The 26,842-nt window shown below is 44.7% G+C and overlaps 2 protein-coding genes and 1 long non-coding RNA gene across 5 annotated transcripts; 2 read left to right on the forward strand and 1 right to left on the reverse strand.

Moving 5' to 3' along the window:
* Positions 1 to 3,901: 3,901 nt before the first annotated feature.
* LOC128788204 (uncharacterized) lies at positions 3,902 to 5,880 on the forward strand. The gene is made up of 2 exons (XR_008430989.1): positions 3,902 to 4,898; positions 5,028 to 5,880. It is a non-coding gene; the product is annotated as an uncharacterized LOC128788204 (long non-coding RNA).
* Positions 5,881 to 6,762: 882 nt separating this feature from the next.
* LOC128788473 (proline-rich protein 2-like) lies at positions 6,763 to 8,794 on the forward strand. The gene is made up of 3 exons (XM_053943538.1): positions 6,763 to 7,161; positions 8,022 to 8,581; positions 8,708 to 8,794. The coding sequence occupies exons 1-3, from the start codon at positions 6,763 to 6,765 to the stop codon at positions 8,715 to 8,717; spliced, it is 969 nt and encodes a 322-aa protein (XP_053799513.1). The 3' UTR covers positions 8,718 to 8,794.
* DNAI7 (dynein axonemal intermediate chain 7) lies at positions 8,669 to 26,827 on the reverse strand. 3 transcript variants are annotated; one of them, XM_053943193.1, is made up of 16 exons: positions 26,734 to 26,827; positions 26,220 to 26,234; positions 24,207 to 24,243; positions 23,092 to 23,183; positions 22,079 to 22,180; positions 19,696 to 19,833; positions 18,830 to 18,976; positions 17,694 to 17,797; positions 16,171 to 16,450; positions 14,655 to 14,760; positions 12,188 to 12,345; positions 11,336 to 11,480; positions 10,875 to 11,089; positions 10,346 to 10,513; positions 10,056 to 10,169; positions 8,669 to 9,494 (listed from the first exon to the last, which is right to left on the reverse strand). In XM_053943193.1, the coding sequence occupies exons 1-16, from the start codon at positions 26,734 to 26,736 to the stop codon at positions 9,219 to 9,221; spliced, it is 2,100 nt and encodes a 699-aa protein (XP_053799168.1). In that variant the 5' UTR covers positions 26,737 to 26,827; the 3' UTR covers positions 8,669 to 9,218. The 3 variants fall into 3 exon arrangements, with proteins under 3 accessions (XP_053799168.1, XP_053799165.1, XP_053799164.1); XM_053943190.1 differs by lacking the exon at positions 8,669 to 9,494 and having other exon boundaries at positions 9,501 to 10,169; positions 23,092 to 23,177; XM_053943189.1 differs by lacking the exon at positions 8,669 to 9,494 and having other exon boundaries at positions 9,501 to 10,169.
* Between the last annotated feature and the right edge of the window lie 15 nt (positions 26,828 to 26,842).

The following is a 26,842-nucleotide window of genomic DNA, read 5'->3' on the forward strand; positions in this document are numbered from 1 at the left end:
AGCTGCATCTGTCAGTGATCACCTTTATTCCCAGAGCTGGGGAAGGGACTGGGGTGCTCAGAGGAGTGGCTGGGGGGCTCAGCCTGGACAAAAGGAGGCTCAGGGGGGATCTTCTGGCTCTCCACAAGTCCCTGACAGGAAGGTGCAGCCAGGGGGGATTGGGCTCTGCTCCCAGGGAATAAGGGACAGGACAAGAGGGAATGGCCTCAAGCTGTGCCAGGAGAGGCTCAGGTTGAACAGCAGGAAAAAATTCTTCACAGAAAGGCTGATTTGGCATCAGCTGGTGGAGTCCCCATTCCTGAAGGTGTTTAAAGAAAGGCTGGACGTGACACTCAGTGCCTGGTTGATAAAGTGGCGTTTGGTCACTTGTGGCAGCGGGTTGGAATGACATGATATTTGAGGTTCTTTCCAGCCCAGGGCCTTTCTGTGGTTGTCTCTGTGATCACTGTTCTGTGATCCTGGTTTACTTAGATTTGTGCCTTTGACAGCATCCCATATTTGATACTAAGACATACCAGTAATTATTTTCACCAATGAGTGGGTGATAGTAATTGTTAGTGTATTAATACTCAGCATGCAGTTAGTTTAGAGTCCAATTAGAGTAGTTAATTAATTATCTTTGATCTCTGCTAGCTTTAGACTTGCATTTTCCATAATAACAGCAGAGCTAATTCTGTCCAAATTAGCTGGACTCAAGGATCTCAGAGATCTTTCCAGCCTGAATGATTCTGTTGAAACATAAACTTTAAGAGACGTAGAGATTTTAGAGGAGCTAAGATTTTAGTTAGAGATAAGCCTTACTAGAGTTAATTAAAATAAAGGGATTCTTAAGTAGGCCTTGATGAAGTTAAGAGTTAGTAGTTAACTAATAATTGATTGCTTGTCAACACAATGTTTAGTTGGCTGGGTTTATAATGAAGAATATAGAAACTGACAAATAGCTTTTAGGAACATAAGACAATTGTGGGCCTCCTCTGTTCTGAAACCAATTGAAGATAAGGAATGGGAGTTCTACCAAGGTTCATGTGTCATATTTGCATTGAAAAGGTAGAAAGGCCAGAATGAGGAAGACTTCATTTACTTCCTCATTTTGGGACCCCTCCCCATGAAAGGGACCACCGACCCATTTCAAGGAACAAACTACGCGTGCTTAATAGCTTTTGAAATGATTAGCATACAAAGTGAGGAATGGGATGTACCAAAATGATGAATATGTATTTGTATTTTGGGTATTCAATTCTTGTGTTCATAAAAGGACTCTGTAATCATTTGAAAGGCACATGTATTTGGGAGCTATCCCGCACGCTGCCCGGCGTCGCAATAAACATACACTTTCTAACTTTAAACTCTTAGAGACTTTTTGTCCATCACACTTGGATACCGGTGCTAGATCAATATCCATATTTCTTTAATAAATCACTGTGACTCTGTAATGAAAGGCTTTGTGCTCTGGCAGTCATTTGCAGCCTTTCTGGCACCTCACCCAGCCACCCCAGGCTTATGTGCCCCCACCCCCTGGCTTTGGGTGTTCTGTCACAGCAGGAAGACAGACCATGACTGGAAACCCCAGACAGGGCATCAAGGCAGGGAAGGACTGATGGCTCACCAGCCAGGCCTGGAAGCACAGACTGTGGGGGTTCAAGAGCCTCTGGACTTGAACTGGCTCTGCCAGGAATTGCTGGAGGGCTGACCAAGCAGAAACCTGGGAGGAGCATGGATGGGCAGAATCAAGGGCTGAGCATCAGCCTGCTGAGCTGAACCCTCACTCACCTCCAGGAGCAGAAACAGCATCATGGTCAGAAAACAGCCTCCACAAACTTGCCTGCTCATCCTCTTCACTTCACAGGCTCTTGGTTGTTCCTAGCAGGACAGTAATAAGTCCTTTCTCCCTCAGAAATTTGATTTCTTTGTCCTGTTTGCTCACTTTGCCTTCTCCTTATTTCCTGTCTGGAGTTACCTGTGTTCATGTCTCAGCAATCTTTTTTCCCAGTTAGGACACACTGGTTTCTGTAGCCTCTGACCTCGTGCTCTCAGCACTTGTATCACCCACCCTTCTCTGCCTTGTTCCCTTCCCCTCAAGTGCCATTTGCCTTGCAGTTGCTTTCAGCATGATGAAGCCAGCTTGGTGGATTTTCTTCCCTTCCTTAATGACATTAATACCACTTACTAATGCCAGTTGCACTTCTGTGCTCAGTTTCTTTTCATTTTCCAGGACCTGATAGGCAAATGTAAGAAGTTTGGGATCAACACCCCAGGTTTGAGGTTCCCAGTCTGCAGGCTTCAAGTAAAATGTGCTTGTTTGAAAGGAGGGGTGAGGGGCCAGGGAGGCAGGAGCACACACCCCCAAGGCTGGGGAAAATGGGGAGTGGGCAGAAATGTTAAGTAAGGCATTGCTGAAGTGTATCATTCATATGTAGCTGCATAACTTGAGTTTTAACTGCTGCTCTGATCAAATTGGGTTGATAGAGAGAGGAGCTGATGCAGCAAATGAATAGCAAGTGGCTTTTTGCCTTGCCTCAGAGATTGCCCTCTCTGGATTGTTTTCCTAGGTTTTCTAAGCATCCATGGAAATACGGTGTAATACTTTTACCTCCCTCTGCTCTCGTGGAAGCTGTGACACTCTGGCTTTTGCAGGATGTGGCAGCAGGATCTGAGGACCTCTCCTGGGTTGCAGGGGGTTCCTGCAGTCTGGGAGGTAGGTGCCCAGCAGCAGCAAAGGCAGCAGGGCTGCAGAACTGAACCAGCAGGCTGGGGTTTAACACACTCAACCTAAGAGGTGATTTTCTTTTCAAATCAGACTTTTCAGGTGAAGGACATCTTAAGTGAAAACTAAATAGACTGATCAAAAACCAGGAAGAAATGCTCTCTTGTCTGACTCTTTTATTTCCCCACATTTTTTTTTTTTTCATGAGCAGACCAGAATCCACAATTTTTTTTGTCAACATCAAGTCCTCATTTTGTGTTGGAAAAAGCTTCTGGATTCTGTTGGGTTTGGGGTTTTTTGTTGTTCTATTTTTTCCTCATTATCCTCCTCACTGTGTGCACAGGATTAATTACAGCCCATTTCCCAAACTGCTTCCAGTCTTCCTTCTCCACTGGTACAGGAGAGGAGAGATCCCTTCCCTAGGGATGAAGGGAGGACCAGAGCCATAGATAAAAGATGTCCAGAATGAGCTCAGAAATTCAGACTGGAGGAATGCAAGGAAGCTACACCAAAAAAGCATCCAGTAAAGTATCTTTAGGGAGATTCCTGCTCACATGAGACTATTCATGTTATGCAAAATCCAAGTTTTCACTAAAAAAGAATTTTAAAAAAGATCTCATGGTCATAGTTGAGGAAATAAAATGAATGTAACTAGGAATTCTGCCTGAGCCTCTTCAAATCCTGCAGCAGCAAGGTTCATGTCCTGATTCCCACTGTTCCAGTGGTGCATTGATCCCTCCTCTGTGATGGCCACAACCAGGAGACCTGCACAGAGGGGTCCCAGAGGAAAAGTGAGGTGAGATGTGGTGACCAACACTCACACAGCAGCTGCCTCATTGGGTTTCCTCCCTTTTGTCTTAATTTCCCCCAGCAGGATGGCCAGATGGAGGGTGATCTAAGCTTTTTCCTCATCTCTCTGGCACAAGGCCCTCCATGTAAGATGAAACAAGCTTTTGCCCTCTGGCCCCCATACAGGAACACAGCCACTATGATTTCTCAGGACAGCAGAAGGGTGTCCTGGAAAGAAGGTCCATCAGTGGCACCTGGTGTGATTTTTGGCAGGACCCATTTGCCCTCTCCAGCCATGGAATACAGGACTGTGTCCCCAGGTGAGCGACAGCCCCACCAAGGGAGCAATTCGAGGCAAAAGATGGTGGAACAGCCACAGCAGCGCATGGGGAATCTGTGCCCGAGCCTGGGTGCCTGCAGGGAAAGGATCCCTGGATCCAGGGGTCATACCCCACCACAACCGCAGAGACACCCACCCTGGGGAGCAAGTGCTGTGGCTTGGGCTGCTGGGAGGGGCAGGAGGCTCTGGGGGGCCTGTCCTGCTCCAAAACCCAGTGGTCAGCCACAGGCAGGGGCTGCTGAGGTCAAACATGCTTTTTTCAGGCACATGCTTGGGAAAGTTTGTGGGCTTGCAAGTCTGCCGAGATGAGTAGACAACACTGGCTCACTATTTGAATTTGGGTTTGGGAGTGGCTTTGAGGCTTTAAAATACTTCTGCAAAGCTTTTTGTCACAGCTACAGCATTCTGCTTCCTTCCCTCAATGTGTGAAGCTGCCGGGACTTTGTATAGGAAGCACATGTGATACATGGCTAAAGTGAGGAACAAAACTCAGCAGGACTCAGTTCATAAAACAGCAGCTTCCCCCAAACCTGACAGAAAGAAATCCCTGTCCCCTGAGTGGATGGAAGGGTGGAATGCTGGAAGGGTTTGGCTTGGAAGGGACCTTGAAAGCTCATCCTGCTCCACCCCCTGCCATGGGGCAGGGACACCTCTCACTATCCCGGCTTGCTCCAAGCCCTGTCCGACCTGACCTTGGACACTGCCAGGGACAGGGCAGCTACAGCTTTTCTGGGCACCCTGTGCCAGGGTCTCCCCACCCTCACAGGGAAGAATTTCTTCCTAATAACCAACCTTAATTTTGTCCTTCAAAACAAGGTGAATCTGAAAACTTCTTTGCTACATTCTTACTTGTTTTCTGTCAAAAAAAAAAAATCCAAAACAATCCAAAAATACTAACAGGTATCCTTTTTCTCCCCTCACTCCCAGCAATGTGGCACAAATTACAGTGATGGGAAGAAGCTGGAAGAAGCTGGAATTCACACAGTGGAGGCTGTGGCTTTTGCACCAGAGAAGGAGCAGCTGAACATTAAAGGCATCAGTGAAACCAAAGGTGACAAAATCCTGGTAAGGATGTTCTGGAACTTTAACCCAACCTGACCTTTTTCCTTCTGTCTCCCTGTCAGACTGCACCTGCGGCAAGGCCGAGGTGAGACCAGGATCTATAACACCTCTGACCCTCCGTGTCCTGCCAAGGCTGAAGCCGTGTTTGCTGTCAGTGCCGATAGAATGGGAGATGCTAAAGACTGAAAACTCCTTTTCTCCCCCTGGATCTCCAGTCCGTGTCCTGGAGAGGCTCCTTTCCTGCTGGCACCGCAGGAACGCTCCCAAGGCAGCGGGCGGAGGGACCCGTGCGGCTCAGCGTGGGAACCGCCGGGACGCGCCGAGCGGAGCCGGAGCTGTGGGAAGAGATCTCCCTCTGGGCTGCAGGCACAGGGCAGGGCCGGGAGCTTCCTGGGCAGCGTTCCCACAGCATTTCCCTGCCAGTCTCCCTGGATCCCGCCCTGGACACGGTGCAGACAATCTCGGTGGCCACAGCTGGGAGCTCGGTGAATTGGAAGCAAAGCTGAAGGGTTTGTCCACCAAGAGAGGTGGTGATCTATATAGCAAAGCAGAGTGGTATTCCACATGGGGAATTTGGGATTTGGGATGGTCCCAATCCATACTCCATAATCTTTCTGTTAATTTTCTTTTGGATGCTGCAGCCTGATGGGCTGGGGGAGCTGCTCCTTTCCGTTTCCATTTAATTTTCTGTATTTAATTAATTCTCTGTGGAAATCTGCTTTTAATAAAAAGGCCCAGGAGGATATTGATGACATCCCACAAGTGTGTCCAGACCAAGGGTTGTTCTGGCTGGCAGAAGCTGCACCAATCTCCCAGGAATCTCAGTCTGGATTTTCTTTTCTCCCAGTTCTCCCAATCCTCACTTTGGGGGTGCAGTGCAGCCCTGCCCTGTGTATCTCCTAGAAGAGTTTTGGGGTTAAAAGTGTTCTTTTATATTCTGCAGTATTTATAATTTGATTAAAAATAATAAAACCGTATCAATGTGGTTTGGACTGGTTCATTTGCATTGCTTAATTAAAGCAAATCAGTGAGAAGAGATTTGAACAGCCCTTGGTTGGAGCTGGAAGCTCTTCCTTTGTGTCTCTTCATTCTCTGAATTTCTTTGAATTATTTCTTAAGCAGTTCCTGCAATCAAGATACACAGTGAGGAGAAACAGCGTTGCTGCCCTGCTGGATTGGGAAATCCAAGTCCAGTTCCTCAGAGGGATTGAGGGGATGGGGAGCTGAGCCTGAGGCTGGGATTTGGCAGCAGGAATTCAGTGAGGGGAGAGGGGAGATCCCCAAAACTGGTAAAAGCCAATTCTGCTGGGTTTGGGTGCCCCCACCCCAAAAAATTATCCTGGTTCAAGGGGACTTGAGGAAGCAGTGGGATGTGCTGGGGGGGCTGTGCTGGAAACTCCAAACCCTGGGCAGGGATGGTGAGCAGTGCCAGAGACATAGGAACACCATGGAAGGGGAGACTGTGACCTCCAAATTCCAGCTAGGAATGCTGGCCAGTGTCAGCTCCACAGGGACACTATGGAAGGGCTCTGCTGGGATCCCCAAAATCCATTCAAGAATGCTGGGCACTGCCAGCTCTTTGGGACAATGCCTGATCCCGAGAGATCATTATTTTCTGTCGTGCTCAGCACCTGACACTTCATTAGAGACCCACAGGCTTAAAATCCCATGGGGGCAGCTGGAATCACGGCAATCACACAGAAGCCGGTCCAGGATTGGAAATGAGCTGCATTAGATCCACAGATTTATTTTTCCCAGTGGGTTTTTAATTTAAAGCAGAACATTGTCCGTGCCACGACCCCCCGTCCCCCGACCCCATAGCCTTTATTTTTGGGGTTTCTCCATGAGAATTCTCTGCCTAGGCTGGATGAAAAAATCAAAACAAATTCCCCCGGCTCTGCGGGGATCGGCGGGGTCTGGGGGCTCCGGCCGCAGCCGGAGCAGGAGCGGCAGCGTCGGGCTCGGCCCCAGCGCCCGTCCCGGAGCGGCTCCTCCCGCCCGCGGCGAGCCCGGTCCCCATCCCAGCACCAATCCCGCCCCTGTCCTCCGGCCCCGGGACCCCAGCGGACACGGGCAGGACCCGGACCCGAAGCCTCGGTCCCATTGCCGGTCCCAGCCCCGGTTCGGCCCAGGTGTGAGGGGCGGGAACGCGAGCGATGGGCCCGGCCCCATTCCGGACACGGCGGAGCTCCGTGAGGCGGGCCCGGGGCTCAGCCCGGGGTGGGGCCGGGGCGGGGCCGTAGCTTCAGGGGCGGGGCCGGCTCAGGTGTGAGGGGCGGGGCCAGCTCAGGTGCGCGGGGCCCCAGGGCGGCTGCGCGGGGCGGGGCCGAGGTAATTTAAACCCCGGAAATCGCCTTGGCCGCCATTTGCTCACTTAGAGCACGGTGCGGGTGGGAGCTCCTGTGCGGGCTCCGCAGGTGAGGCTCGGGGTCTTCGACCTCTCCTCCTGTCCCTCTCTCTACCCCTCCTTCCTTCTCCCCGTATTCCCTTTCTTCCTCCCCCTTTCTCCCCCTTCCCTCTCGCCCCGAAACACTTCCCTCCTCTCCCCCCAAATCCGACACCCCCACTCCTTCCTCTAATGCCCTACCCCGCTATCCCCTTCTATTCCCCTTTCTTCCTCCTCTTTCCACCCTCTCTCTTCCCCCACCTGGCCTTTCCCTTTTCCTCCTCACCCTGACCCCCTTCTCTACTCCTCTTCACCTCCCCTGGCCTTTCCCTTTTCCTCCTCACCCTGACCCCCTTCTCTACTCCTCTTCACCTCCCCCATCTCGCCTCTCTCCCCGTCCTTCCCTCTCCCTCTTTCCCGCAGCCGCGGGTGTCGGAGAATAAAGCCCAGAGGGCCGGAGCCCGGCGCCCCCTGCCCTCGTTGAAGTCCCCACACAGGGCCGGACCCGCTCGGCGGGTCCGCACTGCTGTTCACGCACAGCGCCGGCACTCCGGCTGCCACACATCACACTGGGGGGGTCGGGGATCCACACATCACACTGGGGGGGTCAGGGAGGGGCCCTCCTCCGGAGGGGGTCCAGGGGGGAGGGGGTGTGGGTAGATTAGGGGGGGACCCCCTTCTCAGGAGGGGGCGGGGGGGAGTGGGGTGGAGGGGTGGTTTAAGAGAGGCTCCCTCCTTAGGAGGGGGTCCGGGGGGGGGTTGAACGGGGCGGTCAGGGAGAGCCCCCTCCAGAGGAGGGTGTTGCGGTGGGCCCCCTCGCCCGGACCCCCTCCTCCGGACCGGGGGGTGGGGGAGGGAAGCAGAGGGTGTCACGTAACTGCAGCGTGAGCACACTTAGGGAAATCGCCAAACGAACAGCCCCTGCCGCCACGGGGCGCCGCCTGGCGGACACGGAGCGGCGGCGCGAGCGCAGCGCCCCCCGGCGGCAGCAGCGCGCTCCGGTGCGGTCCCGGCTCCGCAGCGCCCCGGGGATGCGGAGCCCCCCCCCCCCCGGCCCCGAAGCCCCGAGGGCACCGCACCCCCCTGGGCAGAGCAGCGTCCTCCTACTCCTCTCCCGTGCCCGAACCCCCGTGGGCTCCCGCCCGCCGCGCCCCCGCCGAACGAGCGGGGCTGGATCGCCGCGGGCGGGAGGAGCCGCTCCGAGGCAGGCGCTGGGGCCGAGTCCGGACTGCGCCCGGTGCGGGACCGGGACCCCGCCGGGGCTCGGTCCTCCTCCAGCCGCTCATCCGACACCTGCTGGGTGAGACTTGATGCTCTCCTTCCTGTCCCCCCTCCCCCTTTCTCTGTGGCTCGTACTCCCCAATGGAAAAACCCGCGAGTTTAAAAAGCCAGTGAAAGCTGTTTGCTCTTTATTTCCGGAGTACAGGAGATTCTGAGTTGGAAAGAGGCACGAGGATCATCAAGTCAAATGGTGATAAGTCATTGGCCCACGTGGGGATTGAATTCAGAATCCTGGCCTTGTCAGCACCCTGCTCCAACCTGGCATTATTTAAGGTTACATGTCTGGATTTGTTTTGTTGGATTGTGGGTAGTTTTTGTGGAGGGGAGATGAGTTTTTTTTCTTTAAAGCATGACTTGAGATGGAAAAAACCCTTTTTCTCATTCTGACAAAAGTAATCTTTAAAAGTAGCTAAAAGGGTCTCAGTTCTGTAGAGGTTTACAGTAGAACAGCAATTTTGAACATAGCTAACATGTTTAGGTGGTCTAGCCACAATTGAATAAAGAATTTATTTTGCTTGAACAAAGATAAAATGTTTGCATTTCAGAACCTTTTTTCAGTGTTTTGAATAGAAAAGGATTTAAGACTTGAAATGTAACTTTATTGAAAGCTTTTGATAATAAAGTTTCAAAGGAAACTTGAAACATGCATGCAGTATCTAAGAGTATGCTAAAACTCTGGTAGCAAGGAGCAGCTGATACACAGAATCAATAAACAGGAAGCCAGCTCTTTCCACTTTATCCATGGCTTCACTGCTGGCAGAATCCTTGAGCATGTGGTAGAGTGTGGAGTGAAATTCAGACTCTTCTTCCAGCTCTTCTGAAAAAGCTTCACTGGTTTCAGGGAGCTTGAGGTTTTGTACTTTCTCACCATTGAACATAAAAAGAGACCAGTCGTTGTCTTTGGCAGACCCTGCTGTGAGATGTTCCCTTACCTGTTGCAGGAAGAAATGCACGGTGAGGTGAAGCCTGTGCCGTGGTCAGAGTACAAATTCTAATATTTGTGTGTCACATGCATTTAACCTGAGAGCGAGAGAGCCACTGCAGCTTTCAGCAGTGGGGTGTGTCACCTTTCTCCAGCCACACGTGGGAGTGTTTGTCTGGCTGGGAGAAGTTTTAACCATGTGTTTTAGTTCACAGGTGGAGACAAACCAACACTGAGGTTCCTTATTCCCTCCTTTGCAGCAGGGAGCAAAAGACACCCTACAGGCAGGAAGGAAGTCCCAGCTGTTCTTTACAAAGCTGGCAGAGCAGAGTGATGATTTTTGAGGGGCCTCTGAAGAGCAATGAAGCTCTGTCACCCCAGCTCTGGCTAAAGCCTCCCTCGGTGACTTACCAGCTCCATTTTCCTTAGCCAGTGTCTTTGTTGCTGTGACTTGTGTCCCCTGAGAGCTCCCAGGTGCAGTCTGAGGCAGGGGCTGAAGCCAGCACGGGTGTCTAACTGGGGAAGGGGTCAGTGCTGGTCTGCTCTGGGAGTTTGGTGGGATTCCACAAACCTTGAACACAACTTGCTCTGGCCCTGCTTCTCCATTCCACTTGCTGTGAGCAAAAGCAAAAGCAGCTGCAAGCAGAGCCATCTGTTCATAGGCCTTCACTTCTGCAAGGGCAGCCTGCAGTGCACAAGTACAAATCAGACACACAGATCTCTGTTTCCCTGTGTTACAGCAGTACCAGGGCCTGCTTTACTCAGTCCCTGGCTCAGCTGGCAGCACAGCAGCTCCCAGTGCAGGAGAGGGTGACCTGAGTGAAAAACAGAGAAAAACCACCAGGAAATTCTGGCACTCACCTTCCTGAGCACAGGGACGTACTTGGGAGAGTACTCTGCTGGGAAAATGTTCACTCCAGCTCTTTTCAAAGCTGCTCTGAGGGCAAAAGGACTCATCCATTTTCCTGTGATGTGGGAAAGCATCTCCTCTTCTTCCACCACTACTGAAGACAACATACACTGATTATCCTGTTGTACAAACCAGTGAAAGCAACTTACTGGTCATGGAAGCTCCTTTCTGGTTTAGGCTTCAAATATTGGTATTTCTGCTATCCTGGGTATGATATGATATATCATTTGCTACTCTGGGCTGTGACCTTTCATTTACAGATCCTAAGGCAGCAAAGCAGTGACTGAAACTTTGCAGAGCAAATGCACAGATGCTGTCTCATGGTAAATAACTGAAATTAAATAACCAGTGCAGTGCTTGGAAAGGAAGAGAGATTCAAATTGCTCTTGTGGAAGCATCCCAAACTCTTAATTGGGGACACTGTAATAATTATGGGTTTTTTTAACTGCAAACGTTTGATTAAAAGATTATTGACAGTACCTTAATTTGTATCTGAATGGTTGCAAAGACTGCAGTAACTGTGAAGAGCCCTTCATCCACACCAGCAGGGTGCAATTCCCAGGCCTGATAGGGCAGATTCAGGTGAGCATCCTGGAGAAGGGCTACTGTGTAAAAGGCACCCATGCTAAAGGTGATGCTCTTTTCTTCTGCTTCATAGGTTATCTTGCTGATGCCATCAGTTCTCCACTGCTGGCCTGGACAAAGAGGATGGAAAGATGTACATGGAAGGCTTCTGCTAGTAATGCTAAAGTAAAACAAAATCAAAAAAGTAATAATAACAAAACCCTTAAAATCCCCAAATCAATTAACATTGACATCCTCAAACTATTTCTAGGTTCCAACTTCGCCCTTATCTTTACAGCTGGATTCTAACAACAGTCCAACTCAGGTATAAATTCCACTACTGAAATTTAAAATAAATTTATGTCTTAAGTTCATACCTGCAGGATCCCATCGGGCTACCACAGGCACTTTAAAATAAATCACATTATCAGGGAGCCTCAGGGTTATCTGTACTGCTTCCTGTGTGCCATCTTCAGCCTTTCCTGGGGAATATGGATACAGCTCCAATCCAACATCCAGCAGCTTTGGCAAGAGAGGAAAAGGACAGCTAAGGGGTACATCAGAAAGTGCAGGTTTTTTCCTTTGAGTTCTTCTAACCATTGCAAAGCTTTCTAATGCCCCATTTTAAATGGTTTGCTAATATTGCACGTTTCCAAGTACAACTTTGAAGGCAGTGGAGGAGTGGCTACCATGAGGTCTTGGAACCCTTCCTGTGCTGCTGAAGGTACCCTCAGGGAGGGCCACAGTGTGGGCACAGCCGTTTCTCACAGAGCCACAGCCTCAGGAAGCAGGAGCAGGGGAGGCAAAGGCTGGTGTGATTCCACTCTGTCCCCACCATGGCAGGGGGAAGGAGAGACCACAGGAGCTGGGAATGAACATTCTGTGCCTCTCCCCTGCCCACAGTCCTGCCCTCTGAGTCTGGCTTTTTGGGAACTTTGCTTATTAAAGGTTTCCAGCTTCACAGTGCGTCTGTGGGGTAGGTCAGTGCTAGAGGAAACCAGAACCCAGTAACCACAGTTCTCAACCAGCCTGCAGAGCCTGGAGTGAACCAGCAGAGATTTTTGGTACCACTGTGATTTTACCCTTCACAAATGAAAAACTGATGATTTGCAAACCTTGCCTGGTTAGTTTGCTGCTCAGGAAGCCATGTGCAGTGCATGTGACAACAGTGCCAAACCTCGGGAGCAGCTCCTCAGGGGCACCAGGGGCTGATCCCTGTCCTCCCTCACCTCCACCATGCTCCAGTCCCCGATGTCCTGGGCCTGGGGTGGCAGCTGCAGGGCAGAAATGTGGTACACACCCCCCAAGGGCAACAGCTGCTGCAAATCCACAGCTTTTGGTGCCTCTTCTCTGCCTCTTGGCTCCTCCTGCAGCAGGGCCTCCTCTTCTGGAAAGTTCACCAGACAGCAGAGTTAACCAGGTGCTCAAACTCACCGACATTCCCCGCTCCTGCTTCTCACTCTGTGCTGGGAGCGCTTCGCTCTGCAGCGTTTCAGCCCCATCTGCTGGTGCTCCTCAACACTCTCTGAAAGGTGGCACAGGCAGAGAGCTGGGCAGTGGAAAGCACTTCTGCATATGGGGCTGAGCTTCTGGATTTGTAGCCAGTTCCAAATGCTTTCTATGGGAATAAGGTTTCACTGACAAAATGAGTCTGTTATTACCCACAGAAGAATTTCACAAGCACAATAGTACAGTAGATTCTGGACAGGTTTAGTAAGATTGTATTGATATAAAAAGAAATGAAGCAAATAAAGAGATATATAGAAATAAGGCACTAAGAAGTCATGTGCTGAAGGTGAAAGACATGGTAGTGAGGAAGAGCAAGAGGATTTAACATGAAACACAATTTTCAGATAACAAAGATAATTCCTTTTTTTTTTCCTGCACATAATAATGTATATATCACAAATGTATGAACTTAAGGTTTAATTGGTTGGAAAATATTAGTAAAAGGCAGAAACACTGTGGAAAAAAGGGCCATAAATATTTTCTTTCAAAAAGCAAACCAGCCCACATAAAACATCAGAGGGGATGGTACAGGAGGAGAGGAGTTATTGTTGACAGGAATCAAGAAAAATGTGTTCAATACTGTCAAAACAGCTACTGCAATTGTTATGAAATTTGCTCTGAGAGAATAAGACCATATAAAAAAATGAGAACACTCTCTAAAAATTGTGTTCAAGCTTAAAAAAAAAAAAAAAAAGTGAAAATGGTGTTAATTTTATGTCAGATTTAGTTACATTCTGCAGAGGTTTTACTCTTCTGTATCACACACCACCAGAATGTCTTTTTACAGTTATTCTGAACAAACTTACCAGAAGTAAAAAACATTTTCCTGCATTTCACAGTGGTAGCTTACACTTTAACTTGCTTTTTAAAATAATAATACAAAAATATTTAAGTACATTCTAAAGAAACTATTGTCCCAAGGTAATTTATCTCCTTAACAGTGGCACAATAAGGCTAAATCCAGAGAAACTGTCACTTCTCTCTGTTGTTGCATTTCTGGCTTTTAACCCTCATTTACCTGACTCTGTGTTTTGAACTTAAGGTAACTGAGCATACTTTCGCTGCTGTTCTCAAAAGTAATTGAAAGAGTTTGCAAATCATGAGTGATGCCAGAAAAAGCAGTTTTTATTTCTTTCCTTATTAAAACAAGGACAAGCTGGAAAACACTTAGGTATTATTGGTATCTGTGCACATCCACTTCACCTAATACTGTGGTAGAGTTTTTCAAAGCCTGACAAATAAAATACAAATTCTTCCACATGAGGCCCAAGTTCTTGATATTCTCTTGAAAACCTTGCTTTTAGGGTCTAGTCTGACAACTGGTTCTCTAGACTGTGCTCAGTCCAAAGTGTTGTGGGGTGGGGTTTGGTTTTTTACCAGAAGAAAACTGCTGTAAAGTAGAGCTAAATTATGCTAATAGTTCTTTGCAGTTGTTTTATTTAAGTCACTACCACAAGAAAACTCACTCTTATTAAACCAAAGGACAACACCACAACACTGGAGGCACTTGTAACTTATGTGGGACAGACAAGCAGTTTTATTTCCTAGAATTAGGTCCTCTCACTTTAATCACCCATTCAGGTAACTCTCAGCAACACCCCACACTACACCAATGCGTACCATGATACGCATTGGAATCATCATTTTTCTGAGGAATTAAATCTCCCTAGAGCCTGACAGATTCATAAAGATTGTGTGTCTCACCCATAAACATATGTATAATAATACACATATCTATATAAACATGATAAACATGTACATAAGCATAAATAATAAATAAAAATAAGTGCGAGGACAAACTCCATTTTCCTATCTGTCCTGCTATCTCCCCATATGATTTAACAATCATTAATAGAAATGTCAACAAAACCCAAGTCTTATCAAAACACCCCTATATTTATAAACTTTGCTTCATTCACATGGAGATATTGCAGTGTTTCCATGGATCATAGAATGGCCTGGGTTGGAAGGGACCTTAAAGTCCAGTTCCAGCCCCCTGGACACCTTCCACTATCCCAGGTTGCTCAGAGCCCCATCCAGCCTGGCCTTGGACACTGCCAGGGATGAGCAGCCACAGCTTCTGTAGGCAACTTGTGCCTCCCTACACTCACAGGGAACAATTTTTAACACATAAAATACTTAGCCTAAGTACTTTTGTAGTGCTGCACATAAAAAATAACCAAATACCTTGTGACGGCACATCCAAAACGTCTGAATTCTTCTCAGTTTCCTCCTCTGTCTCTTTTATATCATCTGTGTTACTGCTGTTTTGTTTCAGTGAGGCAGCACTCTCCTAGACAAAAAGCAAGAGACATTTTTCCATTAGTCAGAGACAAACACAATGAAGAAGAAGGTATCACCTCCTTCAAGGAGGCCCAAGGAGAAGGGATACAGAAACATTTGTATCAATTTTTCTACAGTCAAGGTTTTATATTATTATTTAATTTGTACCTAGCAATCAAAAATACTTTGATTAAGGGTACTCTCTAATTTGGAACTGGATTTATAGAGACAAAGTAATTACTTCCTTTCCACAGCAAATTCCATCTTGAGCTCCCTGAGTACCAAACAAGCACCCAACACTTTTTCAGTGTTGAGGCACAGCACCTTCTGTGCCCTGGCTGTGCCTGCCAGCACATGGGAAGAACACACATCTTCTCGGACAGGAGGTGAGGGGACAGAAGCTGATAGAAGTGGAGCCTTCAGAGGGAAAATTCACAAAATTGAGAGAAAGAGCGCCAAGACCTGGGAAAGAAAAAGAGAGGGAATAAAATGAAGCAGCTTAAAGAAGTCTGAGAAATATAGGTGAAAAGTGCCAAAAGATAAGATTTGTCATACAAAAAAAGAAAAAAAGGAACCAAGAGAAGCAGGATTTCAAGCACTGATTCATTCCAAAGGTGTTGGGGACTGGAAAGGAGAAAAGCCATGATCATGAACAGAAATTCGATCCCTGTACGGATCCGAGAATTTATTCACTTAAGAGCTGGACTCAAGAATCCTTGTGGATTTCCACTCAGAATATCCCATGGAATTGCTCCAAACATAGTAAGAAGGCCTAAAACTTGATGTTTTGTCAGTTATTTCTGCAGAAATTTTAGGTAGAGAACACAGGGCATTTATCTGAAAGTCACAGGTGACACACAGAGTGAAATCCCCAAATGCAGTATGGACAACACAAAACCAAGCAACCTTCATCACACCTAAAGCCAACATATTCCATGGAAGAGAGCTGAGGAAGAGGACAGGCAGCCAGAAATCGCATTTGAAAAGGCTCTAAAGCAAAGGGCCAGCACACAGACATGGAACAGCCAGCACCTATTGAACTCTCAAATCTTGCTCTGCATGCTGTAAATTTCCCTAAAATTGGATTCCTGCAGGGATTTTGTGGGGCTGTTAGTTTTGCAGAAGCAGAATCCATTAATCTGTACATATGCCAGAGATTGATAGAAATATCTTGCCATGGCACTTCATGCTTGATCCTTCTCTTAAACCACCAACCAAATGCCAATTGCACACCCTGTCCAAACTTCCCTTTCTACTTTCCATCTTTGTGTTCCCTTGAGAAGATCTATGGCACTGTTGACACAAGTTGCCTTTTCCTATGAAACATCTAAGGATTTGGCTGTCCTGCACAGGACACTGTGACGGAGCCTCAAGTTTACAAGAGCAGAGCAGGGTATCCTTTGAGGAGGTTTTTACCCACCTTTCTCCCCTTAGAACCTGTTTCTTCTGCAGCAGGCACGCTGGCTTCTTCCCTGCCTTTCTCCTCCTCTTCTCCTGGTCCTTGCCCAGTGTCTTCTGGATGCTCAGCAAACTCCATGCTGTCTGAGGCCTCCTGCCTTGGCAGCCCTTGGCACTGCACCCACAGGGGAGACACGTGGTCGTAGCGGGTGTGCAGCACGCGAATGGCCACGCTGCTCAGAGCCAGGGACTTGGGCAGCTCAAAGCCATGCCCTGCCTCCTGGAACACGTGGTTCTTGAACCTGGCAAGGGCAGTGACAACAGCAACAGGCCTGGTAAGACTGGCTGCACTTCATTTGGTGTTTCCTCACAAATGGTCCAATCTCTTTTGGGATTTTTTTGCAGCGTCTGAGAAATGTTGTGGGATGTCACAGTGCTTGTGCTGGCAGCTGTCTGTAAGACCCTCCAGCAAGCCACAACTGCATCAAGGGGATCAGAAGTTTCAAAATAAGTCTTGACAGGATGACAACAAGGCAGGATCAGATGGCAGCTCTTCTAGAAACTACATTCCTGGTAAAACTGACTAATTTATTGGGAAAATCCCTGCACAGCTGTCTGTGTTACATCACTCTCAGCATTTCAATATAATATATTTCAAAATATCAATATATTTTCAATATATTTCAAAATAATTCACACAATACTTATTTTTGGATAAGATAAGCTGGTCACAAGTACTAGAAATTTTCCAGTAAAGCAACACTTAGCTTTTAATTGTTGGTTGAATATTTTAAGTGCATCTCTCTGCTGGCCAAAAGGCTTTAACAGTTAACTCATGTGGGCTCTTCCTGCAGGTCAGTCTGACATTGCTCAGCACCCACCCTTCTACTTATCTTAACAAAACTCACAGCAACAGGTCCTTAGTCAAGCTAAAGTCCTTTTAATAACTTATTCCTTATGTTTATGAGTGGGAGTAGGAAGTCTGCTCAAAAATCTCATTTTGAAAATGTACCATTTAAATGGTAATCTAATAAAAACACAAAACTTAGAATCAGAAATGATAGTGCATCCCAGGTTCTAAAATATTTTCTCTTACTGAGCACCAAGCATCATTCACTGTTTTGCAAGCAACTGAAAGAACTTAGAAAATATTAAATGCATCAGCAAGAAACACTGCTTCCAGAGGAATTTCAATTCTCTGCATAAGCTTTATTGTTCTTCTTCCAAATTTGTTCTGGCAGTAACAGGGTTCTGCTGCTGGATTTTAAGAAAGAAATTTATAAATCTCTAAACCATTCCTTAGCAACAGCCAGCAGTGAGAGTCTGCAGAATGGATGCTATTCAACAAAAAAAAAAAAAACAAAAAAAAAAAAAAAACAAAAAAAAAAAAAAACAAACCAAAAAAAAAAAACCAAAAAAAAAAACCAAAAAAAAAAAAAAACCACAACAACAACAAAAAAAAAAGATAAATTGATTCTTGGTGTTTACACAACCAGGCCACCAGGCCAGGCCTCATTTCAAATTACTAATTTCAGTGTGCTGTACCTTGCTTTCTTCTTCAGATTGACCCAAATACAGAAAGTAATGTTTTCATCCTTTAGGACTGTGTGCATATTCCCAGTTTCAGAATCTTCATACATATTAGCTACCTACAAAGAAAAAAGCCAATTAAATAATTTGTTATATATTTTACTTTGATTTACCTACATTTATTTGAATAAATCAATAAAAAATACATGTAAGAATGCAAATATAGCAGACCAAGCTCAGTTGTCATGTATTTACATGTTAAAGCACAACAGTTATAAACTCAAATCTATTGCTTAAAATTTGAACTACATTGCTTTTTTGCCTCTGACTTCATCAATTCTGTGAGCCAAGTACTGCCAAATAAGGGTTCTTCCATTATTTCCCTAATTCTCAGGATAAATTATAAAAAAAAAAACAAAAAAAGGATTTACTGAGCAATAATGGACTCCTACCCCAGAGTAATTGCACAGATTATTTTATCATTTAGGTAACATCAAATCTATGAAATAATAATTATATTGGGAGCTTAATCCTAAATTCAGTAAACAAGAATTAAGCATTTCTTATTTTGCAGGGGGTTTTGACTGCGCACATACAACTGGTTCACTATTTCACTAATATCCTTTTGCTAAACATACTTTTTATATATGATTAATATTCTTGAAATAGCAAGGTCACTACTTACACATGCAGCTCAAAAAACTGACTCTCCAGCACAATTTCATTTTCCTGTTTGAGTACTCTTCACCTTTCCCAAGATCTTAGTTTCAAAAATATTTTAATTACATAAACTTGTATTAAAGAATTGTGTACAAGGCAAACTTATGAGTTGCTTTTCACATCTACATTTTTTTTTGTACAGTCAACAAATTTCATACGGCACCTCTTGTTTTCATCATCCCCAATCTCACAACATTTCCCAGCAGTTTATTCTTGTCTGACTTAACGATGAGATTTTCCACTGTAAAGTTCGTATTTTCAGGGGTTTTGAACAATTACAAAGTCTGGTGAGTGCTATAAACATGATTTGGAAACTCACAGACTCATCTCTGTGACAGTTTAGGACCAATCAGAGCCAACCATCATTAAAGGACACTTGGAGTTAACTTATGTGCACATATCACAGCTTTGAAGCAGTAGATCTCACTCACTTTGAGCAGGTTCTGTGTAGCATCATTGTACTTCTGATGAAGCAGATCCTGCAATTGCAGAATAACTTCCTGGTACTGGTCTCGTTGTTTGTCTGTGATCTCTTCTGGTGATGCCTCCAACAGAAGAAACTGCAACTTCTCAATCATCTAGAAGACATTTACATGGAAAAAGCATCTGTTTTGACACCATCCTTAACATATTGTGTGTTCTGTCATAAAAAATGACCTTTGCACCTAAACAGGTTTTGGTCACAAAAATAACTTTTTTTTTTAATAGACAGATAAGAAATCTAACTCAGAATCAAACCAACCCAATGAAACCTGTATTACACATGCAACTTTTCCCCCCAGTTTACAGAAGACCCCATTTAACTTTCTGAAAAACACCATAAAGTCAGCATAAATGAAAATAAAATCCTAAATTTACAGAGCAGGCACAGATTGCTTAAAATTGCTTCAAAGCTATCAGTGACTGGTGACTTTTGTTGGTAAAAATCAATTCTGTGAACTTTTGCTGACATTTTACTGTCTCAAGTGTTAGAAAATGAGGCTGTTGTCCACTAAAGCATTTATATCTGACATGAGCTTGTATGCTCTGGTTTAAAGTGGAAGGGAACATGGGTGTTGGAATGCTAGACCTCAGTGTAGAAACACAGTACACAAATCCCTTAAATGCATATTGAAAGTCAATGCACATCTTCTTCAGGGTTAACAACAAATCTGTAATTAAAGAAAAATTGAAGAAAAAACTTCTAGGTGTTGAATGTCTTTCAGTCACTTGGCCATGAAAAAAGGGAAAATAGAGTTAGAGGGGGCTGTTAAGGAAATGTTAAGCTTAAACTGAAATACACCATTTTAACACTTACATTTAGCACCACTTCCGCCTTCTCCATCACAAGCTGAACGTCCTCATCTTGGTCATCACGCCACAAGCTCATGAAAGTGTTGATTTCCTGAGGTACAGTGGGGTCAGGGGTCCCATCACAGCTGAGGTAGTGCTCCCACTGCAGAAGAGTTCAGAGAAAAGTGGATACAGGTGTGCTGCACACTGCTATTACAAGAAAAAGGAGGATTCTGAAAGACAAATATATTATAGTGACAAATTCACACCTGCATCTAAACAGGATTCTAACACCACCTTCTTTATTATCCCTATGCCAAGAAAAAAAGGTTTGTTTTGATATTAATGTGTTAAGACGCTCCTGCCCATCTCACACTTGTTTATACCTGTTTATCAGTGGGCTCTCCTCTGTTCCACAAAAGCAATGAATTTAGTACCTGTAACAAGGTGGGGGCTGGAAGAATAAAATGACTGAAAACAGAAACGAGGAAGGTGCAGGTGGAAGAGGCAGGTGGGTCTCAGATCAGATTCTGCCAAGAAAACTGAAAATTCCTACACTGGCAATAAAGTTGATTAAGAGCCTCTACTGCAACATTTTTACTCCTCCTTTCTCTGCCTCTGAAGGAGATTTCCTCTCCTTTACCAGCATCAATTCTCCTATTGCAGAAACCTCTGGTAGGAATGTGAAATCCTGCATTAGGATTTTTTAAAAATAATTTCATTTGCAAATCAATTCTTGCTCATTCCTATAAGAGGTGGAAAGAAAAAATCAGTGGCAGACTAAACCCACTTAATGCCAAATATAAGCCTAACATTGGCTCATGGGATCAATTTATCACCCATAATGGAATTGTTTTCATCCATAGAATAGGATATTAAAAAAACATTGCCCCCCTGTTTGCTGTGAAGATTAATAACCCCATGTTACTGAAAATTGCATTGCAAAGGAAAATGTATCTTTTAAAGCAAAAGCACTTACAGGATTGCATTCCCAACCACTTCAACCAGCACTCCCACTGACTTCAAACAAAGCAACAATAGGGGAGTGCTGAGTGCACTGGAAACTCCTGCATAGAAAACTTATCAATTTTCAGCAGTAAGACATCTGATTTCTTTTTTTTACATCTTTGCACTTAAAAGAGACCTTTGCTTTTATCAACACATTCTTAGAAGTAACAGCACTTTTTTCAAGAAAAAGGATAAATTTCATGGTAAGTTGTAAATACATGTCTTCATCTGAACTGAAATTGTTCAGAAATAGATCTGGAAACTCAGTATTTGGTATTATGTATTTATTTTATCTTAAATAATCTTAACAACAGACTAAAAGAAGCTCTGGTATTTCCCATAATGTACCAGTGTTTTATCAGACCTATTTTAAAATCAATAGTTCTAGTTTGTCAAAAACATCCACAAACAAGAGCTGGCAATGATCACAAGCTGTAACAGGGAAATGCCAATTGCATTCAGAGAAAAATGGTTATAGTGAGAGTGGTAAAGCTGTCAAAGATCCTGTGGTACCTCCAACTTCTAAATATTTCAAAACCCAATTGAGCACCTTGATTTAACTTCAGACTTTGCCCTGCTTGGTGCAGGAGGCTGAACTGCAGGAATTTCAGAAGTCCTCTCTAACATGGGTTATCCTATGATTGTGAAGTTGCTCTGCAGAGACTTTAACAGGATTAAACAATACACAAGACAAAATCCTTGTGTCCACAAGCCTGTAGGATATTAAACCTTTGCTTCCTTACCTGACCAAATATCATTATCCGACTCTTACTGAGTGATGTGTCTGTAAGATTCTCAAGAGTGAAATCAACTGTATTTCCACACCTTACCACTTCAAATTGAACTTGACAGGTACACAATGCCATTGGGTGATCATTCAACCACCATGGATGTCACCCTAAACTGCAGACATCAACTTTTAGCTGCCTTTTCAGACATTTCCAGCCCTGACCTGGGCTTGTGTCACATCCTTCAAAAGTCTGGCAAACTTCTCTCTCTGAATGATGACCTGTGATATCAAGGAGCCACTGAAACAAATGTTCTACAGAATTTCTTTTTAAGCCCTGGCAGAACTTTTTTGGTGAAATGGTTAAAAGCAGAATGAATTAAAGGAATAAAAGAGTAAGAACAGGTACCAGAATATCTGAAATTAGAATTTCCTTGTGACTGTTTGGGTAAGGTGTGGGGCATTGATACTTTGATCACCAAACAGGCTCCTCTTTGCCCACATGTCTTTTCTGTGTGCTCCAAAGTAAAAAAGATACAGTGAGCATGGCCTGTCAGTGCTTTGAGATGGAATCTGAAATGCTGTCATAGCACACACATACATTCAAGAACTGGAAGCTCCTGAAATCTCTTCCTTGCCAAACCTCTGGGCAGATTTTGGCAAGAAAGCTTACCTTGGCTTGTTCTCTGTAATCCATTTTCCACTGCTGTGCAGAAAGAAACTTCTGTTCCAGTGAATTAAGTTCTGCTAGTTCAGATTCCCTCTCTCCTTGATACTGTTAAAAAATACATATATCAAACAAAGCAGTTAAATATTTGGCTTATTTCTTACAATTATTTTACATAGAAGAAACAAATTGGGGATATTTGAACAAGTTATTATTTAAACAAATCCAAACACTGAAAACTTGCTTTTTTAATGAAACATCCAATTGAGAAGGCTGCAGTAGTTTACAATGTTATTGTCATCACAGTAGCTGCTGAGCCATATGATAAACATAATGTGACATATGATTGCAACCTCTCACTTCAACAGTTTCCCTATCAGCATCCTGGAGCCAGGTCTAATGGAAGATGCTAAAAAATGTAAGCATGATTTGGAAAAAACATGCAAGATTGTTTTATTTTTTCCCTTTTAGTTTCTATTATTTTAAGGTCATTTTCTCCCTAGGAGGAAAAAAATATTCTGTGAAGTACAAGAGGAGTAGACAAGAGTGACTCTTTCAAAAAAATAGTTTGTTGTAAATCTATTTTTTTTTTCTTTTTAAACACAAAAATAGTTGTCTATCATCAATCAGTTTTTGTTCTGAATGCCAGACTGTTCAGAAAATGAAATATACATAGTCTAATACACACACATATATATACAAATACAAATCACTGGATCTGCCTGAACAGGGAACCAATTAAGGAATTTGTACCAAACATCCTCATGGGGAATACAAAAAATACATTCAATTGAAAGTACAGTGGAAATGGGGGGAAAAAAAGGCATTTAACCAAACTTAAGTAACACATATGACAAAAGGTAATGTATTTAAATTTATTAAAACTGGAAAATTTCCTCAATATTGTTCCCAACAATAAGTACGTAAGGAAATTAATTCCTATAAATTACTGGTGTTTTTACAGGCCTTGTCTCAAGTTTAGAAATAGGATTAGAATTTTTATTGAGTAAAAGACTGACCTTTGCCTCAAGCTTTTCCAAGTGCTCTCGATACAGTCTCTCCCTTTCAAGTCTTTCTGCTTCTTCTTGTTGAGCTTGTAATAGGGCTTCAGTTTAGGATTGGGAAAGAGATCAAGGGCATAACTATGCTTTCCTAAATAAAATCTAAGAAATTATTTCGTTACCGCCTGTAATGGTAAAACCACTATAAAATGTGCAACATAAATGTTACAGAAATCTCCCATATGAAGATTGATCCAAATTAATTTGAATAGTACTAAATTGCCACTACTACTAAAGTGCCACTAAAGTGCCACTGTCTCTGGCACTGCCCCATCAGCCTGTGAGGATAAAAGTGGAAACAAGGACCAGCAAGTGCAGCAGCAGGAGTGCTCTCTCCATCTACAGCTTCAATGGACACAGGTTCTCAACCCAAAGTCTTGAGTGAAACTCAGTGCTTTAATCCCAAATTCCTCTTCTTCTTTCCTATAACCACTGATTTCCTACAATTTCAATTTTACAGCTGTTTGTTCATTGAAATCCACTTCAGAATCTGCTACTCCACATTCTGGCTTCTCTTTGCTGCCATAGGGACTAGAAAATTAGAGAGAATGTGAAAACTAAAACTGATTCAACATCTAAGCCTTCAGCCTAAGATGGCACAGCCTGTGCCTCAACCCAGATGTTCCTAAACAGAGACTTGATGTCATCACCTCCAAGTAAATCATGTCAAGTGTGTGCTGCACTGAGGCAAGAGCAGCAGCAGTTCCCAAATCTGCCTGTGCCCACCTGAGCTTCTACTCCCACCACAGAAGCTTACCAGTGATTAGCAATAACTCACTGGCACTTACAGCATACCCAAGCCTCTGCCAGGATGGATTCATGGCAAGTTAATTCTTCCCAACTTCCCAAATGCAGTAGGAATAACTACAGAAGAGAGTATTGCTCTGATAGGGAAGTGAGATGCAACATCAAGGAACAGGGAGTTTGGCCCACACCAGGAAAGAGGGAAGAACCATTTCCATTTGTGAAACAGAGATAGTAATTCACATCTAGTTCAGGGCGTTACCTTCTGTCCATTTATTTAAAATTAACCACTTGTCCATCACACTCCCTCTAAATGAAGTGCACAGTACCTTTCAGCTTTGCTTCCTTTCCTTTCTTTGATTTTTCCTTTTTGCCATTGGATTTCATATGTGCAATAAGGGAGAGGAAAACAAATGTCAGTATAATTTTAATACTCAAATACAGTATAATTTTAATAATTTAAAATGCCAAATGGAATTTGGCAGTTCCATCACTCTGTAACTTTGCCCTTCCAATGTGATCCCTCAATTAAGATTTTAGACTCCCTAGACAGCCAATGAAGGCCCCAGAATAGTAATGCACATTCTGGACTCATTCTTTTTCTTTTCTTTTTTATGATAAGGTCTTAAAATGAATGTATTTTTTCTATGCTAGACATTCCCAAACACAGCCACAACATGATTGTATTAAAATCTTTTGGTTTAATGTAGAAATTGAATAATAGGCAGATATGCTAAGAAAGTAGATGCTACAACTTCAAATATTTTAGGAAATACTGGAAAATGAATTTTGGGACAAGCCTGGCATTTGGAAGCATCTAATTCACAAGACAAAATAGCAAAGAGTTTCTTTTCTGTTATAAAATCTCACTCCAGACAGTTCACTGTTCACCTCCAGCATAATCCTAGAGTAACTGTATTTTAAATTTGAGGTTCTCAGAAATTATCTGACCATTGGTCCTTCTTCACACACACTTATTTCACACTTTGATTTAGACTATCACACATTCAGATATAAATAACTACTTGTTCATTTCACACTACTTGGCATGGCAATAAATATATTGGCATAAATATATATATATAAATGCAACTTTGAGTAGAGAGATTGCCATGAAGCTGGGACAAATACAATGGCGACAATTAAGCGTCACCAGAGTCTGAGTGCATCTTATCACATTTGGTACCAAAGCATTCATTTGCAAAATTATCCCAAAATAGAGTCAGTAAAACTCACACTTCTACCCATTAGGATTTCAGGGAAGAATTTATTCTTTTCACTTTGATAAATAAATAAACTGAAAATGGAAAACCTGCTTGTTTCAATTACTTGCAATCATGTTTTAGTCAACTTTTTTTTCACATTCCTTTGACTTAACAGAGTACTGAGAAGAGTGAGATGCACAGCTGGGGAGGGGTAGATAAATTCATTATCAATTAATTAAGAATAACCCACAGGATAAATGTTTGCAATTCAGTTTCCCATGGACTTCTGCCTGTTGTCCCTTCACCCCCCTTATTCTGTGTCTAGCCTATGACTCAAATAACAGAATCCCAGAAACATTCAGGTTGGAAAAGACCTCCAAGATCAAGTCTAAGCTGCACCCGATCCCCACCTTGTCACCCAGCCCAGAGCACTGAGTGCCACGTCCAGGCCTTCCCTGGATACCTCCAGGGATGGGGACTCCAAACTTCCCTGGGCAGCCCCTTTTGTGATGAAATTCCTGCTGATGTCCAACCTGACCCTTCCCAGCACAGCTTGAGGCCGTTCCTCTTGTCCTGTCCCTTGTTCCCTGGGAGCAGAGCCTGACTTCCCTGGGCTGCACCCTCCTGTCAGGGAGTTGTGCAGAGCCAGAATGTCTCTCCTGTACCTCCTTTTGTCCAGGCTGAGCCCCTCCAGCTGTTCCCGGCGCTCCAGACCCTTGCCCAGCTCCGTTCCCTCCTCTGGACATGCTCCAGCCCCTCAATGTCCATATTGCAGTGCGAGGCCCAGAACTGGACACATGACTGGAAGAGTGGCCCCACCAATACCCAGCACAGGGGCAGTCACTGTCCTGGTCCTGCTGCCACCCCATGGCTGGGACAGAGCCAGCACACCGCCTCTTTCCCTGGACACCCACTGCCAAGCCAAACAAGCAGTGGCTGCACTGGCCATGCTCCCTCCAGCAGCGCTGCAGGAACATTTGTTTTCCCTGCTAAAGGCACAAAAGCTTGGTGTCCTGGAGACGCCTCTTCCTCCCTCAGATTCATTAACCCTGGCCAGCTGCCCCAGGAAAAAAACAAAAAAATCAGATTAAAAAAATAAACACAACAGTGAACTACAGCGTGTTTCTGTCTACCTACCTTTTTTTTCGGACCCTAAAAGATCAGAAGGGGAAAAAAAGGGAAAGGGAACATCAGACAACAACATATCAACTAGAAAGGAAAAATTAGAAAAATGCTACTATTCTGTTAAAATTAGATGTGATCATCTATTAAAAAACTATAATGACAAGAATTCCAATATTGTAGAAGGTTAGCCACTAACACATTACTCTTGGAATTAAGTTTTTTTTTACCACGAAGCCATTCTGGCAGCAAAGTGTGAGCCACCTCCCTGTGGCTGGTTCCACACGGAACAACCACAGCGGCAAATCACGGCACAAGCACTCACAGTGTCCTTGTGAGCCGGGGCTCACACAAACGATAACGCGTCCATCAGGTGCTTCTTTCACCCTCAGAGCCTTTTACTCACCTCCTGGGACTTTGGTAGCTAACAAGGAACACCCCGCTTTACTCCACCACTTCATCCTTCCCCATCCCACCATCCTTCCCCCGTTCATCATCACCAGTACTCCAAGCCCCTTCCCCGCCCCACCATGTCCCGCCGCAGGTGCCCGTGTCCCTCAGGATGCGATCCCGCTGTGGGTGGCAGTGCCCGTGTCTGTGTCCCTCAGGCGCCCGCGGCTGCCCCCGGCCCCACCCGC

Source organism: Vidua chalybeata, chromosome 5 (assembly GCF_026979565.1).
Source record: "Vidua chalybeata isolate OUT-0048 chromosome 5, bVidCha1 merged haplotype, whole genome shotgun sequence".
In the NCBI taxonomy this organism is placed as follows: Eukaryota; Metazoa; Chordata; class Aves; order Passeriformes; family Viduidae; genus Vidua; species Vidua chalybeata.

Coding starts and splice junctions, on each gene's coding strand:
- LOC128788473 (XM_053943538.1), top strand. CDS start 6,763: ATGAAAAAATCAAAACAAATTCCCCCGGCTCTGCGGGGATCGGCGGGG. Junction 7,162..8,021: donor CAGGGGCGGGGCCGGCTCAG/GTGTGAGGGGCG, acceptor CTCCCTCCTTAG/GAGGGGGTCCGGGGGGGGGT.
- DNAI7 (XM_053943189.1), bottom strand. Junction 12,346..14,654: donor TTTGGATGTGCCGTCACAAG/GTATTTGGTTAT, acceptor TGAACTTTCCAG/AAGAGGAGGCCCTGCTGCAG. Junction 11,090..11,335: donor AGCCCGATGGGATCCTGCAG/GTATGAACTTAA, acceptor CTCTTTGTCCAG/GCCAGCAGTGGAGAACTGAT.